At 45.3% G+C, this 20,369-nt stretch overlaps 1 protein-coding gene across 2 annotated transcripts in view; it reads left to right on the forward strand.

The window, feature by feature from the left end:
- Positions 1-2,456: 2,456 nt before the first annotated feature.
- KIT (KIT proto-oncogene, receptor tyrosine kinase) overlaps positions 2,457-20,369 on the forward strand; it is an 83,890-nt gene continuing 65,977 nt past the window's right edge. For both annotated transcript variants that reach the window (XM_037530375.2, XM_054688375.1), the window contains exon 1: positions 2,457-2,636. In XM_037530375.2, coding sequence (XP_037386272.1) covers positions 2,561-2,636 — 76 coding nt within the window. In that variant the 5' untranslated portion in view covers positions 2,457-2,560. The remainder of the gene's footprint in view (positions 2,637-20,369) is intronic.

Consider the following 20,369-nt stretch of genomic DNA (forward strand, 5'->3'; position numbering starts at 1 on the left):
CTAAGATAGTAAACATTTTCGTCACTGTAAATGTTTCAATGGACGTGTTCTATAACGTAATTCATTCCTGTGGCTGTTTATTCATAGCACCCTTTGTCTGCCTCCTTAGAGCATATTGCTGGCAGGGGGTATCACTAAAAATAACTAATAACCCTAAGGACAGAAGAACTGCAGGATCTCTGCTATGCCTGGCATTAAATCTTTTATAGCAGGTCTGAGATTTGGGTAGCTCAGGAAGGGGCTAAAGGAGCACATGGGTATTCAGGGGAGTGGCTGTTTTCCAATCAATGCAGAATGATTTCAATGTTCTACCAGCCAATGTGGCCACCCTGGTGTGGCCTGAATACATGCCCTGTCAACAGATATCATAGTTTCTTACTTGGGTGTCTGTCTTCCCTCCTGGACTACAGATTTTCCTAGGCTGGAACTTCTTCGTCTTACTGATTTTTGTAGGTCTTGTGCCTACCTAGGTGCTCAATAAATTTTTGTTGAATGATGAACATGAATGACAGCCTGACATTGTATAATTTCCTATTCTGTTTTTTTTTTTTCCTGTTAGAGGTTTCCTGCCTAGAATTAAATTGCAATATGTTCTCTTTTCACCCTCTCTTCTGAAGACTTATTATCCTCTCCAATATCAGTTGATTGAAGAAGAAAATTGTAAATTTTCTCTCTGGCATAATGTTGATATTTTAACTCATAGTGGTTTTTTTCCCTCACTACAAAATGGGTTTTAGAAATAAATCAAGATCACAAGAAATTTATGATTGCTTTGAGTGGTATCTTTTATCTCTGTCCTCCTGAGAATAAGATGTGGTCCAATTGCTCAGAGATGCTTGAATTTCAGTTCTCCCATTGCTGCATGACTTGAACCATTAGAGAGCACATGGAGGTGGGGGGGTGAGTGTAGGCTCCACTACAAGGATTGTGGCAGGGCTCACATCTGTCCATCAACAATAGTACTCCCAGGGCCTGAGAGCTCCTCCTTGCTTCACAGTAGACTTTAAATAAATGCTTGTTGGAGAAATAAATTTAAAGAGAGGCAAGCACACATGCTGATCTAGCAGTAATAATTATTAAGTGATTAGCTTTAAAAATCATTTTTCTCAAACCAACTTTAGGTCCTATCAACATCACACAGGAGAATTTTTAATAGTAAATAAGATGGGGCGGGTAACTGATTTATTATAAATTTTGGCTGAATCTTTAGAGTCCAGGTGTATCTAAATTATTCCATCAATTTTTCTGAGGGGCATATTCCATTTCATTTCTTAAGCTTTCTGGTTTATTGAGATACACAGGGAAAGGTCAAAATACCCGAGGTCAGTCTTAAAATGACTGGGTCTCCTCTCTATTAGCTGTGAGATCTTGGGCCACCTTGAGAACTAAAATACGAACTCTACTCTGCCCTACCTACTTCACAAAGCTGTTCTTGTGAGTCTAAAATAATATTCGGTGTGGGGAGAAATTATAAAACCCTATATAGATGCTGTTGTTACCTTGGGTAAAGCACTTCCCAGGCAGTGAAACCTGGATAGGTTCCAGAATCATTTTGCTATTATTTTGCTCCTCATACAGCCTAGGGCAGCTAAGACGAACACAGGAACCCCCACCACGGCTTGAACTGTCCTCTGCTAGAGAGGCACAGAAACCATAAAGTGAAGGGGGGCGGGGGGAAGCGCCCAGAAAGCTTGGCACAATGATTTAGACACAAGTGTGTTGAAAAACCTAGGCTCCCAGAGCAAACTTCTGAAACCCATCCCTCCCTACTCCAAATCCCCAATTTGCATAAAAGTCTCAGCAGGGGCTCGCTGGGCGGAGGCCTCGCCGACCAATAGAAACCAACTCTGTTATTACAGGTTGAAGAGCAGGTGTAGAAACTGAGCATAAAGAATTGCCTACACCCGGGCTCAGCCTTTTACCGCGGCGCCAGCTGGGTCCCCCTCAACTAACAAGAATGGAGAAGAACGTCAGGGTCCAATTCCTAGCCCTCCGTCCCCCAACTTTCCGTCCCCCCACGTCCTCCACCACCGCGGGGTCCAGCCTGCTCCCCCGCGGGCGTGCTCGCGGAGCGGGCGGCGGACCTTCATTGTCTGGGAGCACCTGCCAGGTGGCGGGCCCGTGCCCTAGTGTGCGCGGGTGCCCGGCTCCACAAAGCGCGCGGGCAGCACCACCCTCGTCCCGGAGCCGCCCCCGGCGAACCCACCACCCCACCGGGGAGAAGCGGTGGAGAGGTGCAGGAGCTCCGGGGTCGCGAGCTGCGGGCGAGGGTCGGCGAGCCCCCCCCCTTCCCTGCAGGCTCCGCAGCCCCGGGATTAGGCCGTCGAAGGAGCAGGGGTCAGACGCCGCCCGCAGGGAGCGAGACCCGGGCGGGGGAGGGAGAGGGGAGGCGTGGAGGGGCGCCGAGAAGGGGCGTGGCCGGCGCGCAGGGGGAGGGCGCTGGGAGGAGGGGCTGCTGCTCGGCGCTCGCGGCTCTGGGGGCTCGGCTTTGCCGCGCGCGGTGCACTTGGGCGAAAGCTGGAACGTGGAACGGAGCTCGGATCTCAGCGCAGCCACCGCGATGAGAGGCGCTCGCGGCGCCTGGGATTTTCTCGGCGTCCTGCTCCTCCTGCGCCTCCTGCTCGGCGTCCAGACAGGTGGGAGAGCGTGACGGGCGCTCGGGCCGCGCTCCCGGGTGCAGCCTGTGTCCCCGCGGGCTCGCACACGCCGGGGTGTGTCGGGAGCGGTGGTGCTGGCCTCCCGCGCCCGTGCGTTTCAGCCTCCGGGAAGATTCGAGGCGTCCCCGCGACCCTCGTGCGCCCTGCCCGGCTCACCTGCGCCAGGAGCCCCCGGCTGCTATTTCGGGGTGGAGGGCGCTGAGCTAGGGGTCTTCTCGGGGTGAGGGCAGTGGAGGATCTTAGGCGTGAGCAAGACGCAGGCTGCGGGTGCCGGGTTGCCTGCGAGTTTGGGGTTGCTTTTGCAGAGGGTGCCTGCGGGCAGAGGCGGCGATCGGGGTTTAGCAACCGGAGCGTTATCTGGGAAGCTCGGCCGTGGGAAGCTCGGCCGCTGCTGCCTTTTGTTAAAAGTTGCGCTCGTGTGACCGACACCCCGGAGGACCCGCGCACCGGGGCTCGGCGCGCGGAGGGTAAAGTTGGAGAGCCTTTTCTTTGCTCTGCGGTTGCTGCTTTGCAACCGCGGCCGCTCTTTGTGCCCCTGAGCTGGGGACTGACCCGCTGCCGTCTCTGCTCGAGGCGCCATCCGTGGCTGGAGTCAAAGGCTGCGGCTCCCCCAGCTCCCCTGGTTATGCTTTTCCATGCAGAGCCACGGCGTGCGGCTCTGGGGCTGGACCCCCAAACCTGGAGGTGGTGGCGACAGAACAACTTGGCCAAGGCGTGTGGAAAGCGGCCGCTAGGTTGCAGACTTTTTGCTTTTGTAAATCCCGTGCCAGAGGCTCGCCCCTCCGCCGAGGTGCTGTTTCTTTCCTGCCACGCGCCTCCGAGCGGCTGGTGCCTGCGTTGGCCGCTTGCTCCCCGGGGGGCGCAGGCACCGCGCGCTGGGACTTTGAGGTCCCCGACCCCGGCACCTCCTGCGCGCAGCCTGGATGCCCCGCTAGGCCGTCAGGGGTCTGCAGACCCTTCGAATCGGTGCCAAGGACCTGTAATCCCAGGTCCCTCTCTATCTTTGGGTATTTTGAAATCCACAACACCCCACTCCCGCTGGTGAGATCTCTGTACTTGGCTGCCGAGGTCGGGGGTGATAGGAGTGGTGGAACTTTCTGCAGCTCTTTCTTGGATATTTAAGCAGTTGTGAAAATCCTGTTCTATCTGCGCGGGAACTTGGGTCTTGGGGGGAGGATTTGCAGACTTCTGGGCCCTCTCGGTCAGTTTCCTACCCCTTCTTGAGCGTGTGCGGGTCACCCCGCGAAGTCCTAAAGCCCCGCTCTCGCCCGTGCTTTTAACACACACACACACACACACACACACAACCCCTTTGAGGGGCTTCCTGATGATGTAAGGATAGAAAGTGAATCCGAATTGGATTTCAAGGTCTGGAAAGGAAGCACCGAGGTGAACTATTGTGGGACTTAGGACAAGTGGTCAGTTTTCACCGAAAGTCTCAAGAGGGCAGCCACCCCCCTCCGGGTCTCCGAAGGTATTGTGAGGGCTTTCCTGTTTGGGGGGGGGGGCTGGGGGGCAGCAGGAGGCCTTGCTTCTGGACCCTGGTGAGTGTCAAATTCCTTGTGGGATTTGACTGAGCTTCAGTGACACCTTTGGTACCTACTTGGCGGTTTTGGTTTTTAATTTCAGTTAAGGTATGTCAACCCACCTGGGCAGAGAGCACACTATTTCCCTTTTTAAGAAAGAAATGAATCAATCACTTCTTTATCATCATGATTATTCTGCTCCATCCAGTAAATTTCTAGCAAAGGGAATTTTAAGGTCTGGCTCCTGGGGGGGAAGTGTGGTGTAGTGACTGACAGCACCTTGTCCTGCCCTCCTCGGTCTTCCTTTCTCAGCCATTGATTAGCTGTGTGTCCTTGGGCAGTCACTTAAATATGGGGGAGCCCTATTTCCTTAAGAGGAAAATTAGGCAGCTGTCTTTTGAAGGATTCCTTGGGTCCAAAATTTTCCTCTTTTTGAGTTCGGAGTGCAAACTATACTTTTTCTGAACATTTTCTCAGTTTCTGTCCACTGTCCTCCGTGCTCATATCTCACTGGTCTGCCCTTGCCAAAGCATGGACATATGGTTTATGCCACCGCCTTCTTCTCCATCCACATAATTTCACCTACAATTTTCCTTTTGAGAACTAGGAGGTGCCAGTTCTTCAGGGACACCTTCCTCTCCCTCCCCCTTACCCCCCCAGTGTTTACAACTTCTGTGCCCAGCAGGATGAACTTACAAGGAATAGTGAATCATACATTCCCCGTATTCCTGCAAGTGTGAGGCTAGAGTCATCCTCAGCAGCTGGACACAACATTCTGGATTATCCTGTTGGAAATATGATGGTCTTATAAAAGAGCCAAGATAATTCCTTGATAGCCATTCTGATTTTCCCACCCCTCCACATATTTGTCATTCTCAGTCTTTGTAAGTCATGCATGCTGTGCTATCACCACGTTTGCTAACATGCCTAAAATTTCATATTATGTGTGTTGTACATTGTCGTTTCGCTTTCCTGGAAATTGCACCAGGATGGGGTCTCAGCCTCATTATTTCCAGTCCTTTCAACAGGCCTTGGTAGTATTGTTACTATGGTTCATTCCTACCATTTTATAGCTGGAGAAACTACTAAGAGTAAGTTACTTTCCCAAAATAATCCGTGGTGAAGCCTGGCATTGGCCCCCACATGCCCAACTGTATATCCATTCACACGATTTGGCAAAATTGCTTGTAAAGGGAGATTCGTTTGGAAATGTTTAGTGAATGCATAATATATGCCAGGTATGGTAGGAAGTTTTGGGAATAGAACATAGCTATTTGGGTGAGAAAAAAAATAAACCAAAACCTAACCTTGCTTGCCTTGTGATATCTGAGTTAGAGTGTTCTCAATTTGAGGTAAGTAGTTACTGAGGAGAGTCATTAAATTACACCTTCCCTGGAGGTGCAGAGGCACTTGACCTTGTGGTGGAAGGCTTTAGGTGTTAGCTGTGCCATTCCAGTTAGTTCCTCAGAAATAAAGATAAGCCAGTTCTAAATTCAACTGTCCATCCCCCACTCCATAAGATAAAAATGGGTCTTAGCATCACTAGATACTTGCGGCATGCTTGTGAAAGAGAACATCCCCACCCCCAATAGTGGGAAATACAATTGGCCATTTACCCTCCCCGAGCTGGATGAGCTATAATGACAGTTAACCACGCAAACCTTTCTTCTCCCCCAAACAAATTCTTGTAGGAATGTGCCAAGTATATCGTGGGCTTCCCTTGGAGTGTGTTTATGTACAGATGTTGGGCTGATGGATTTTGTTGCTGTTGTTGACAGCCAGAAGTTGACCTGAGGATTTTGACTCATTTCCTCAAGCTTCCCTGGCTGATTAAAGGACACCGGGAAATGAACTGTGCTGTCCTGAGCCGAGTTCTTGAGGGCGGACAATACCAGGGATCCCTCAAAGCCAGTGTTCAAGACCACAGCAGAATTTTCTTCTGAATGAATTTTAGTTTAATGGTTAAAGACTAGGACTTGGGACTTTATTTTGCTGCCTTCATGGTGTGATAACTTTAAGAAAACGGAAAGATATTGGAAGGAATCTTAGGCAAAGTTTGCCATGCAGTTTCTAGAACTTGAGTAGATACTTTATGACTGCACATCCAGAGTGAAGAGGGTCAGGCAAGTCCAGTGCAAATCCTTGTTGAAAGGATTTGTGAGTAAGCCTGATGAGCAGCCGTGATTTCTAACAATTTGGGACATGAGACAGTTCATCTTTGACTTACGACTTTTTTTTTTAAAGATTTATTTATTGGGCCTCCCTGGTGTCGCAGCAGTTGAGCGCTGGGCTGAGAAGCTGCCTGCAGCCTCTGCAGCACCAGTTCGATCCCCGACCCCCAGCGAGGGTCCCACATGGCGCACAGATCTCTCCTGCCGCCCGCTGGCTGCTCCCCCAGCAGTGTACTTGTCAGTCTGCCTGTTCTGGCCCCTGCTCTAGCTCTGGTGAATTCTCTCACCCTCCTGCGCTTCTGACTGTACTCAGTGCTTGTATATAAATCTTTTTTTTTAAATTTATTTATTCATGCATACAAGAGTTGGGGTACAGGCCAGAGGTGCGGGAGGGTGAGAGGATTCACCAGAGACAGAGTGGGGAACAGAACAGGCAGACTGACTGAAATACACTTCTGAGGGGAGCAGCGGGCGATACAGGAGAGGTCTGCTGCACCATGTGGGTTGCTCCTTGGCTGGGAATCGAACTCATGCTGCAGAGGCTGCGGACAGCTTCATAGGTTTCTTCAGGGAGGCCCTGACTTATGACTCTTACTTAATAAGAGAAGTTTGTAAACTGATTATCCAGTACGTGTTTTGTTTGGCCCTTAAGCATTTTAGAAAACAGGTAACATTGAATAATCTGGAGAATTTATGTCAGGATCTAGGTATCTGGCCAGTTTCAATGGCATCTGTGCTCTTCAGGTTGCTCTGGGCAATACCCTCACCTCTGCCAGGCTTCAGTAGGATAGCATTTAACCTTGGGCCTGGTGCATGCAGGTGGAACCACTAAGGTACCTAGTGGAAGGAGCACAGGCCAAAGGCGTGGAGGACAGACAGCCTTATAATGGCCAGCTGCCTCCATGGTTAACAGCTTTGTGTCTTTGGAGTTGCCTAACCTTGCTGAGCTTCACTTTTTCATCCTAGCTTTGCTATTCGCTAGCTGTGTGTTTCTGGACACATTGCTTAATCACTCTGCGCCAGTAAATGTGTTGCTACATATAATGTTTTTAGTATGGTGCTGCCTGGCACATTGTAGGGTAAAGAAAATGTCAGGCTTTTCTGCCCTCCCGCCATCAGGATAGATGAAGGATCCTTGTCCTGAATGCATGCCTGATGGCGGGCACCTGGAATAGGGTGTGGGCATAGGTAGATGGGATTCAGCTGAGCTGAGACTGTGCTTTTAAGGGCAGCGTCACGGGGGGACGCCAGCAGCCGAAGCAGCAGCAGCAGCCGCCGAAGCAGCAGCAGCAGTAGAAGCCGAAGCCGAAAGAGAAGCCGAGAAGCAGCAGAACAAACGCTAGAGAGCCCAGATAGAGTGAAGACTTGCTGGGGGCTGGGAGGCCTGCCAGCCTCCCAGCCCCCCAGCCAGCACCCCTGCCTGCCATATGCCTGGTGAACCCCAAATAAAAGACCTGCAAAACCACTGAGGACTCTGCCTCCTTTACCCGTTCTACATGGGATCAGAAAACCTGCACTGTGCCCGGTCCTGCCCCTTACACACATTCAGTACAAATTTGATACTTGTCAGCCATAGTTATCTATAAAATAAGGATTATTATTATCCCTAAAATGGGAATAATGCCTACTCTAATATGCTTGCTTGAAAAACTAGAAAAAGCTTGTTATAAAGTTTCTTGGCCCAGGGCCTGAGATGGGATAAGCAGCTACAATTGAGAAAACTCAAGAGTATGTAGAATTGGACTATCTCTTTATAATTCTTGCATGCAAGTACCAATAAGTGCTAACTTGACAGTCTCTAAAATCAAATAAATTTTTTTTCTTGAGTTTTAAATAGCCTTTGATAGAACTGTTGGGAATCTCTAGTCTTAGAGATTGAACAGATCGTGGACCTTTTTTTTTCCCCAGGAGAAAAAAAATCTCAGATGACTTCTCCAACAAAAACATTTATACCTGTTAATTTTTCCATTTATCTTGTGCTTCAGCTTTCATGCTTACATTTTGGTCATGACACATTTTTGTTAAATATCTTCCAGTGCATACCTTTCTGACAGCTAGGTTTTCAACATTTTTGCAGAATTTAAAGTTTAAGAGAAATTGTTATTCAGGGCACGAGGCATCAGAGTTAAGAGCTTGAGTTCTGAAATTGGCAACCTGGGTTTTCCTCCAGTTCTGCCACTTGCCGGGTATGTGGGCTGAAGCAAGATCTTTTATCCTGTCCTCTGCTTCATTTCCTCATCTGTAAAATGGGGATGGTGGCATAGGGCTCCTGGGAGGCGTGAGTGCATAACATTGCCCACGCAGGCAGCATGCTTGGCACTTGTTCCTCACCGTGGACTCCACAATAAGGCTGGTTTTATGTTCCTCTTGCAGCATTTTCTCTTAGGAGAAAATTCAAAAGTGCTTTGCAACTTGATTATATGGATTTTCTTTGGGTTTTAAGATATTTACACATTTAATGTCTTAATTTTTTAAAAGTCCATGGCTAGTGGTAACGCATACTTTTCTGTCCAGTTCTCCATTTGACTTTATTCTTAGTCTGTTTCTAGGTTACTAAAGATTTCTGGATAAAATTTAAGAAGGGGGCCTCCCTGGTGGCGCACGGGGGTGAGCACAGCGCTGTGAGACTATCCGCGGCCCTTGGCGGCGCGATTTTGATTCCTGGCCAGCCTGGGGAGCAACCCACATGGCGCGGCAGACCTCTCCTGTCTCGCCCACTGTTCCCCTCAGCAGTGTGTTTTGGTGCATCTGCCTGTTATTCTCCCTTCTCTTTCTGATGAATCTTCCCCCCGGATCCTGCGACTCTGGCCTGTACCCCACTTCTTAAAAAAATTTAGAAAGGGGAAAGTCTACAATTAGCCATTTTTTTTCAGGTGACTAAGGATTGAAGGTCCATGAACCTATTAACTTATGAAGCTGCATTGAAAGCTTCATTGGGTGGGAGTGGCAGGGTGGGGGGGGGCACTTTTCCATGACTGTCTTTCCTGGGAGTGAGGGGCTAAGCTGAACTTGGCCATTGCCACAGGTTGGACACGCAGCAGTGCTCAGTAAAGGCTAAGCTGAACTTGGCCATTGCCACAGGCTGAACACGCAGCAGTGCTCAGTAAACACTGGCTTAACATCGCTCCTCTTCTGCAGTGCTTAACACCAAACTTGAACATCGTAAGTGCTCAGTAAACATTTCAGGTTCAGTTTAGTAAGGTTTTGCCCGTCCCACCCTGTTTTGGTCCTTGCAGGGATTACAAGTAGGAGCTGGGGGTGGGGGGTAGCAGCAGGATGGGCACAGAGCAGGTTTTCTATGACTCCATGCAGATGTCCTGGAGCCCTCAGTGGCTTTTTCAGGATTTTATTTTTACCAGGTACATGGAAGGCAGGGGTACCAGGGGGCTGGGAGACCTCCCAGCCCCCAGTGAATCTTCACTCTGTCAGCTCTCTGGGGTTCTCTAATGGTTTCGTTCTCTCTCTCTGCTCTCTTCTCTTTCTGGTTGTTCCCTTCTGGTGGTCTCCTGGTGTCCCGTGATACCACCCTTATAGACCCAGTCTCAACCCAGGTGTAACCCACGTACGTATGTCCACACCCCACTCCAGGTGCCCACTGTCAGGTATGCATTCAGGACCGCAGGGATCCATCATTATTCCTAATGGCGGGAAGGCAGAAAAGCCTGACATTTACCCTACAGGTGGGATAAGAGAACAGCCACCATCTTAAAAGCAGAATTTGATGTCATAAGAAATGCAAGGTGCTTGCGCAGGACTTTATTTTTTTTAAAGATTTATTTTTATACAAAAACTGGGGTACAGGCCAAATGCACAGGAGGGTGAGAGGATTCACCGGAGACAGAGCAGGGAGCAAAACAGGCAGATTGACCGAAGTGCACTGCTGAGGGGAGCAGCGGGCGAGACAGGCGAGGTCTGCCGCGCCATGTGGGATTCTCGCCAGCCAGCCAGGATCGAACCCTCACTGCAGAAGTTGTGGACAACTTCACAATGTGGCGCTCAACCACCTGCGCCACCAGGGAGGCCCTTCTGCAGAACTTTAAAGGAGAGGTGTTTCTTGCTGGGCAGGTGATAGGGATCAGGGATCAATAAAAATGGCCATTGGAGGTAATATTTGAAATTAATTTCTGCACCTTAAAAGAGGTTATGTCTGTAGTTGAGGCTTCAGTTGGAAAAAAACTTAAACAGGGAACAGGATATTTAAAATCTTATTTGAGGATTGCCACACCTTTCATTTGGTGTGATGGCTGGGGATGCACGTGTGGGGGTTTAGAGGAGTAGGGGGAAGAATTGGAGGGGAATGATACTCTGATTAGCCTCCAGGAGTATTGCAAGGAGGGGATATTTAGTGTTGTGTTTGGTTCAAATGAAAAAAGCTTTGAAGTCAAGGCTGGGTTGGACTTGACCTGGCAGTGGCTCTGCAGACCTGTTTGCAAGTCCAGAGCTGCTGGTGAACCATTCCATCCAGTTAAGCACATTCCGCAAACCGCCCCCAAAGCTTGGACATCCCTTTGCTGTGGGTAGCCAGAACTGAGAGAAGGATATGGTGTGTTTAAATTTTAGCAAAATATACATGACATAAAATTTATCATTCCAACGATTTTTCAGTCACATTGCTGGACACCGATGGTTGCTTCCACCATTGTATTCCCAGGACACTTTTCTTTTCATGAAATTTAAACTCTGTACCCATTCAATACTAACTCCCTATTTCTACCTTCCCCTGCCCTGCCCACCACCATTCTTTCTGTCTTTATACACTTGACTGTAGGGACATCTTCACAGAAGTGGAAGCATACAATGTTTGATTTTGTGACGGCTTTATTTCATTTAGCATGTCTGCAAGGTTGATCCCTATGGTAGCTATGTCAGAATGTCTTTGCTTTTTAAGGAAGGAAATGTGTGTGTGTGTGTGTGTGTGTGTCTGCATGTGTTAATGTGTAGGTGGATATAGATACCACCTTTTGTTTATTCACTCATCTTCCGGTGGATACTTGGGTTGCTTCCACTTGTTGGCAGTTGTGAATAATGCTCTGAATATTGGTACAGATAATCTCACGGAACATTTTGGGGTGTGAGGGTGTTCTTCAATCTCATGGCTGAGAGATGTTGGTGGGGAGCTGGGCAAGCGAGAATCTGGCAGGCTCTTTAGACGGGCCCTGGACGGACTGAGGTCCTGGCTGTTAGGGTGCTTGCTCTGGAAATTATCAAGAGAGAACACCTAAGAGATTTCATTCACTTGACAAATTTTTTTCTGAGCCCCTTTGATATGTCACGTTCTGATGAGATTTGGGAAGGGGAACAGGAGTTATGTGGATATTGCTAATTGGGAGAACTGGTGATGTTATGGAATTAACAGAAATAAAGTCAGAGGCGGAGAAGCCCATTTTGAGGGAGAGAATATGATGTTAGAGAACATGATTGTTTTGGGCTTTACTTGAATCGCAATTTCATAGACACGATGGTGGATTTAAATGAGATTCTGCATAGGGTCCATCTACCTAAGAAATACAATTAAACCCCACCTGTCACAGCCCATAACTCTGTAATATTATGGTCAGATTGGGGGATTATAAAGAAATGTGTATTAACTGTCAGTCATATAATCAAAAGTAAATGTTTACGAAAAGATAATCCTGCATTCTCAACATTAGGCCATTTTTAAAGTATGTTTATTGGCTTTCTTAGCGAGCCAGGTGGGCATGTTGGGTATAGATGATTAAAGCTTGGGAAATAGGCCCTTTGAAGGCAACTTAAAGAAATTGAATTTATTAAGCCCGGAGAAGATAAGGTGAAGGAAGCTTTCATGAATGACAATCTTCAAATATTTGTAGTATGTGAGTGTAGAATGGACAGAATGAGAGTAGTGTAAATTGCCCCAGAAGGAAATTAAGATTTTTTTTTAGGGAATATTCTTTGATGGTAAGGGTTGGCAAAGACTTTATTGCATTACCAGCACTACTTCTAGGGATTTCACTGCAGGTATGAGGAAAGTCAAATAATTGTCATTTTGAAATGGTTAGGTCCTGCCCAACTCAATTGGTTTATGACCCTTTCAGGGCCTGTCTGAAATCCTTTCTAAATAAAATAACCAGTCGTTTTTCATTCCTCTCTGCCTTGGCTGTGGGTAAAGTGTTTCTCATAAAAGCTGGGTAGACTAACATGATTCACGAGTCTTTTCACAATTTTTGGCTATATTGAAAATAACGAATAAAGAACCCACAGCCTAAAAGTTGGGTTGTTGATCTTTTGGGGGGAGGGGGTGTGGGAGGGGATCTAACCGCAGAAGGAATGGTGTTATCACATTGCTTAAGCTGAGTGCTAAATATAAGAAAAACAGAAGGAAACTCAAGGTCTAGAGAAATCCATAATCAATCATCATTAGCCCTGACCTCAGAATGATCGTGCTCTGTCATTGCCCAACTGACTGACATTTTGAGACCCAGTGAGCACACTGTCTGTAGGCTGAAAGATTGGAAAGGACGGAGGAAGTTCTTTTCCCTTGATTACTCAGGGGTAGATTGTTAAGTCTGCGGTTTACCCACCACCCTAACTTCCCTTCCCAGATGTCCTTTCCCTTTGGCCACTTCATAGTCATGGCTCAATATGGCACGCATTAGAGCAGCCAGAAGTCCATTGGTAAAAAGGAACTTGCTTCCATATGATTCAGCATTCCACTCCTAGGTATTTACCCAAATGACACAAACATTAATTCCAAAGGGCACCTGCACCCCTATGTTTATAGCAGCACTATTTACAATAGCTAAGCTGTGGAAACAACCCAAATGCCCCAAAATAGATGACTGGATCAAGAAGATGTGGTACATATACACCATGGAATATTACTCAGCACTCAAAAAAGATAAACACATGCAGTTTGCAGCAACATGGATGGAGCTAGACGGGATCATCATGCTCAGTGAAGTCAGAGAGAAAAAGAAAAATACTGGATGGTCTCACTCATAGCAGGAATTTAGAAAACCTAAATAAGGGACCAAGAAAAAGACTAATTAATACAAAGTAAAAATCAGCAAGCAACAAGCAACTATAAACCAGAGACACACTATGGGGGGAAGGGGGTATGGAGAGGAAGGATTAGGGTCAAAACAATGGGGGGGGTGCAATTGTATGGGGAATATAACCAAAATGAAAATGCATACATTGTGCAAAAAATGAAAAATGATGTAAGAATTATATAAAATAAAATATTATAAAAAAAGGAACTTTCAATTCAATAGCTGCTGGTTAATACCGCCATTTTACCTGTCAGGTTGAGATGTGCGATAATGTCCGAGTTGTGAGCCCTGCCTGTGAAGAGCCTAGGGTGCTTGGGAAGATAAGTGCTGGGTAGATTGGAAAGTAACAAATCTGCAGTAAGTTTCAAATAACAGTCCTGCTCCAGAAGCTAGAGGGGTAGGTATCACTTCTTACAGGCGTATATCCAAGGAGAAAGATACATGAGTTAACTCTTTGGAGAGTAGGACGGGACTAGGTCAAGGTGTGAACAGTGAGTGAAAGCTAAGGGCTAGCATTAGCCAAAAGGCTGCCCTAGAAAGTGTTGCTGTGAAGACGAGCTAAAGATGAGATATCAGACACTTTTACAGCTGGAGGACATGGAGCAAAATCTCTATGACCCGAGCAGACGGGGTAAAGAGAAGTCCTGGAGCCCTCGGTGGCTTTTGCAGGCTATTATTGGGATTTACCAGGTACACAGCAGGCAGAGGTGCCGGGGGTGCAAGTCTTCAATTTTTCTGGGCTTTCCGGCCTTCTCTCGTGGTTCTCCTTCTGCTTCTCTTCTTTTTCTGTTCTCATGGTACTGCTTCTCTGCTCTTCTGTTCGTTCTCCTGGCGTCCCTGTGATGCTGCCCTTACAGGCTCAGTCCTTCAGCCCAGGTGTACCACTGACGTATGCCCACACCCTACTCCAGGTGCCCGCCATCAGGCATGTATTCAGGACCGCAGGGATCCATCATCAATCCTAATGGCAGGAAGGCAGAAAAGCCTGATACCATTTTCACTTACCCTACACTAGGGCACCTGGATTTTCTTCAGTAGTCGCAGTGTTTCCTACAATGCCATATGTGACGAGATTTTTGGAAGCGTAATCTGGTGAAGTAGCTGCTGATTCAGAAAAATGACTTTAAAGAACAGGCAAGTACACATCTCACCTTTGCATGTATTACATATATTTACAATGCAGCCCAGAGTAGCCCCCCCCTCAGGTGTGCTTTTCATCCCAAGGCTAATTATCCTCTCCACCTTCTAAACTCCAGCCAAGAACACAGATTTTATAGACTTTAACATCTGATGGTATCAATCGATGCTCCTTGAGTCTTTGCTTATGGAAAGGTTTTAAATATTTAGTGAGATGATAAGCTGCAGTCTGCATATCCCTCCTTTTTTATCAGTTCATTCATAAAAACAGCAACAAACAACTCCCCAAAACCTCGGTAAGGGTCCTGTGTGGCTTAGGACATCTTGAGAGTCTGCCTAGTTTCCCCAGTCCTGCTTGAGAAGGTTATTAGAAGGTAACTGGGAGCTGGGAGCTTGGGAGGAGGTGACAGAGGAGACAGATGTCTGCCACTTAAGGAAAGGCTGTGAGGGATGCTTTGCTGGGGATTCCTTGTCCTTTGACCCAGTGGGAAAAAGATGAGAAAAAACTGAGACATCCTTACTCCTTTACTTGTATCTTTAAGTTCTTAGTGAGATGAAACTTCCGTTTGGGCTTACCCCGCTTGACCTGGGTTATTTCAAAGTGTATTATAAAATTCTTCAAAACAATCATAGGCTGCCAGTAATTTAAATATAATAGCAGACTCTTCGGCAGAGGAATTGCTTAGCAGAGTTAGAACAAAGGAGGGCGTTATCACAAAGAACTTTGGAATTATTTGGTGTCTCTTTTTATTGGAAGTATTTATAGAAAGGGATATAATGTAGGTTTGGTTTCTGGGAAAAACATTTACTGGCAGTTATAGAAGTGTGGAAGGTGGCTGGTGGCTTGACTATCTGTTATTCTACTTGGCTAGTGCATGTTTAAAAAAAATGCTCAAAATTTGAGAATTAATCTACTTGGAAAGTCGTGACACAATTTTGAGTTTGCAAAATGTTTTAAATGCAGCTCCACCTTCATTTTCACAATGTAGATTTCCTTTTTAATGGCTGACATCAAGAGAATGACCATTGTGAAGGTTTTCATTTTAAGAAAAGTCTTGGTAAAACACCGTGTGGACTGGTCTTGTCACTGTTAAATTAACCAGAATTTTTAATCCAAACCTTGCCATTAAAATAGCCACCTGAAAATGGTTGATTAGGATGTTTAAACATTTTTCTGCTTATTTTAGTATAGTTAGTCTATTTATTGCAGGGAAATTGTAGACAAGTTTTTAGCTCAACCAAAATGCATCACTTACATGGAAAAAAAAAAAACTTCTTGTGCTTTTTAAAATAAACTAGCATATGTGGAGAAGGGTTTATGAATTTTTTAGTAGATCTGAATGTGTAGCCTAATTTACATTCCAGCATTTTCAAGGGATACTACTTCAAACAATCACCTTAGTTCCAGAATGACTGCTTCCTAAAGTGCCGGTGGCCAAGGAGTGACTGCCGCAAGAGCTAAGGTGAGGTGCCTGCTGCCAGGGGAGGAGAATCCAAAACAGGCTGGAAGCTTCTCTTTCCACCTGGGACACCTGAATAGCAGCTCCGGCAGGCCGTAAAGCTGTCGTGCTTCAGCTTTACAGCTTCATTCTGGGGTCCTTTCCAGTGTCTAGTAAACTGACCCTATACCAGGATTTCACAGATTAGGAAGTTTGGGGCAGAGAGGTGGGGTGAGGAGACTAGCAGTGAACACATCTGGCAAAAATTCTGGTCCTCTTGGATTTTATGTTCTAGTGAATTTTCTCTTTCCAATTCACACCCAAAAATAGCCCAGAAAGAAAAGAAGTGTAGGGCCTCTTATAGAAAGCAGCTTAATTTAGGTTTGTTTCAGTTCCGTATTATGGTCAATTAAGGAAGGAGGCAGAGAAAGTAAGGGTTTCTCAGAGGGTCAGGGGCCTGGGCTCCCAGAGTAGGGGGGGTCAGAGGCAGCAAACCCCAGCACAGGGAGGGGCTAGAGGGGGCAGGGGGAGGGGCTGGGGCAGGGGCACAGTCGGTAGGAGCTTGTTGAGATGTCTGTCCCTGGAGTCCTACCTGCCATCCGTCCCACCCTCCTAAGGGCTGAGTACTCACTGCTGTTCAGCTTTTCATGGCTCCCATCTTTGGAACTCCAGCACTTCTTGAGCAGGTGTCCCCATAAAGAACTTACCAAAGGGGTTGACAAAGTGTGTGCAGTGCCAGAGAACACAGACAGGTGTCTTCACTTCCAAGACTCTGGGGGAGCCTTCCATGTGCCAAGGTGCTCCGTCCTTCTGTAGGTTGGAACCGTTTTTCTTAAAAGGTACCAGAATGCTTTTTCACAGTTGAGAGAGATGCTTCAGGGGCCAGGCTGAATGAATGCTTCTCAGTATGTCTCTGAGGACTGGGGGTTCTGCACCTCTTTCAGATTCTTTCCTTTTTCTTGTTAAAATCTGCCCATCTTTAGCTTTAACAGTAACATGTTGGACAAAGTGCATTGAACCACCATCAGACTGTGCGGCCTTTCAGTTCTGTTACTGCAGCTGACCTGGGCTGGGTGCCAACAGGTTGACTTCATCAGACTCTCGCATTTTAGCTTGGAGGGGGGGGTCATTCAGAGGTCTAGGAAGTAATAAACTCTCCAGTTTCAAGGGAGCCTGCAACTCCCCCAAAAGTTCACTGACATTGTTGAATTATTTTTGACTGGAAAGTTTCTTCTCTGTCAGTTGTCAGGCATGAGTTAGGACTCCTATTACCTTTGGTATTAGTAGTGTTGATGGATAGGAAGGAATCCCAGATGGAGACCCTAAGGACAGAAAGTGGTATCCCCTCACCATGAGTTATGGGCAAAAAAATGTCCCTAGTGACCACAGCGTTGGCTCTAGGCATTAACTTCCTTGACTGGTAGGATCTCAGTTATTAATTTGGATGAAATTACCAGCTTCATGTATAAGGCCGTGTAGGCACTTAAGCAATTGCTCAGTGACTTTAATTGCCCCAGGTTTGAGTAAAGACTAGTGATTTTAAGCGGTGGGACTCTTTTTATCCAAAATAATCATCTTTGGTTAGCACCAATTGGGTCCAGCGAGAATTTCAGGGTCTACATTGAAATACACCCTCTTTAAGTTTGCTATCATTTGACCTGGGGATGAGTAAAACAGAATAATAGAGGACTTTTGGCTCTACGTTGGTTCATTGGAAAACTTATTAGCAGCCGTTTTCTTTCAAATGGAGGAACTGAGCCTCACATTAACTTTAAATATTGATTTATTTTTTGTTTGAGTAATTGAACCTTTTAGACAGAGAATAGCATGATGAACTCTCACGCGTTTGTCATCCAGATTTAACTTATCAGAAACCTCTACCTAATTAGTCTTCTATGTTGAAGCCTGTCTCAAGCCTGACAGAATTCCATCTGGAAATATTTTCAATATGGAACTAAAATATGGACTCCCTTCCCTAAACATAAATGAGACCAGTGTGTCACCCCTCCAAATTAATAGGACTCCACAGTATCATTGAGTATCCAGTAGTCACATTCCCCCTATTGAAAATAAATACATGTATGCAAAAATACATACTGTTTTTAAAATTCAAACAAGATCCATTATTATAATTGATTAATATCCTTTTTGGCATTTCTTATTTGTAGGTCCTAGCCCCCCCCCATCACTGAAGAAACTGCATATTTGTCTTGTGCGATGTTTTACAGTCTGAATTCTGTTGATTTGCATTCCTGCTGTGGTGGTTAACATGTTCTCCTTTCTCTGTATTTCCTGTAAAATAGTGATTTAGAGATTTGATCCTATTTAGGTATCTTTTTTTGCTTTTTTAACAAGACTGTTTCATGGATATTGTGTTGTGTTATTCTCCTTGCTTTACATTATTTTGGTGTGCCTTTGGATACTTGCAAAGATTTGTGCTTTTTTATTCTAATCATTGTCTTTATACTGATAGCTTTATATAGTACCCTGGGCTTGCTCTTTCTGGGGGCTATTTTCTGTGGGTTTCCTATTAAACCTGAGAATAGCCTGTTAATTTCCTTCCCCCCGCCCCCTCTATGTTGGGATATGAAGTGATATCCTTTTTATTCCGTTACTATCTAAAGGCAATCAGCAATCATACTCTACTTTTCAGATGCTCCTGCCTCCCCTAATTGTTCTGATAGCTGTATTAAAATGACTCTATCAGAGCACATAGCAATCACATACTCTTTGTTTCCACCATTGGTCTTAATTCTACAAGTAGCCATTAATTTCAGGCTTGCCACTAGTCTTTCTGTCCTGTTTGTCCTGATATTTTGGTTTTCTGAAACTATTCCTTTAATAGATGCATCAGCAAGCACTTGTGGGAAGTACTTCCTGATAACAATTTGTAGTTTTTATACTTAAAAATTAGGTTAGTTGGTATAAAAAATTCGTGGCTCATCTTTCCTTTGCTCGAGTATTTTTAATATTTGACATAGTGCCTTTTGCCAGGATGTGTTGTCACAGTCTGATGACAGTGTGACTTTCTTTCCCTGATATTTAACCTGGTATATTTGCCAGGATGTCCAAAGGGATGTTTTTTAACTTTGTTCTTTGAAGTCAAGTAGTTGTAAAATGTTGCTTACACTGCATTTTTTTTTTTTTGAAAATTATAAACCACTTTAATATGTAATTTCCCAGTAAAACTTTCTTGTAGTATAATTTCTGCTATGTGTTCTATTTCTCTTTGGCTTTAGGAACTCTCGTTGTGTGTGTTAGATCTTCTTTGCCTGTCTTCTGTATCCATCACTTTCTCTCATTTCCTTTCATGTCTACATAACTTGTTTGAATTTTAAAAATGTCTTCCTTTCCTTCTTCTATGAAACTTTCATTTGTTCTTGTACTCTTTATTTTCCTCTCATTTCAGAAATGATTTTTTTCCTCTCACTTATTTGTTCTTGAGATCTTTACCTCTAAGTCTTCATTTATTCAATCAAGTCATTCCTGTGTTTAAAAAATTCTGATTTATCACTCTTTTAAGCTTCTTTTATGTATTTAATTTCCCCTATCTCCTTTTGAAATATTAGGTCTTAGTTTTCATTTGCTTTGTCTCTTTCTGGCATGATGTTACTATCTGTACCGGGGATGACATTCTGTTATTTTTTTTTTTCTTTAAATAACCAATTTTTAAAATTATTTTTCTTTAAATAAACCAATTGGAATGCAATTTTGATTCCTTTCTGTTTTTCACTATGAGTTTTCCTATACTTTTATTAGGACCAGTATAACCTTTCTAACTTCACAGTTCTAGAGTACTTAGGTTGTTTTCATGAAGTGCTAAAAAAAATACTCTCTCCATTCAGCCCTATCTGAACCCTCCCTTTCTTTTGCTCCTATTTTGCACCTCTGATTAACCCCAATAGTTTCTTCTAAGTATAGAGCTTTGTCCTAGTTTTCAGTTCATAGCAATTATCTCTCCCCCACCCCAGAACATTAGGCATACATGGGTCACAATCCCTTAAGCACTCACTAGTGAAATTGGAACCAGAAAGTTCTCTCAGTTCTGTGGGCATTCTCAGAATGACCCCCAGTGCTTTGTGGTGAGTCCCTAATGGCAGTTCTTGTATCTGTTGGTAGTTTGCCCCCACTTCCTCAAATACAGGGTTTGTGGGGATACCTTATCACCCGGTTTTGTTGCAAATGGTGTCGTTGGGTTTTTGCTTCTGCTCTGTTTGCCTGTTTTAATGGTGGGGTGACTGAATAATTATGCTGCCACCATCACCATGTTGCCAGAATCAATGTGGATTTTTAAACAAAATTTGGTAGATTTCAGGTCTACTAAATTGGGACCAAAGTAGCTAAGTCTTGAAACATTCCAACATTCCAAATCATTGGTGGCTGCCCTTAACAATAATTTCCTTCCAATAAAAGAGAAAAGTTAGTG

The sequence above is a fragment of the Talpa occidentalis genome, unplaced genomic scaffold, assembly GCF_014898055.3.
Source record: "Talpa occidentalis isolate TD23 unplaced genomic scaffold, MPIMG_talOcc4v2.1 talOcc4.6, whole genome shotgun sequence".
NCBI lineage: Eukaryota > Metazoa > Chordata > Mammalia > Eulipotyphla > Talpidae > Talpa > Talpa occidentalis.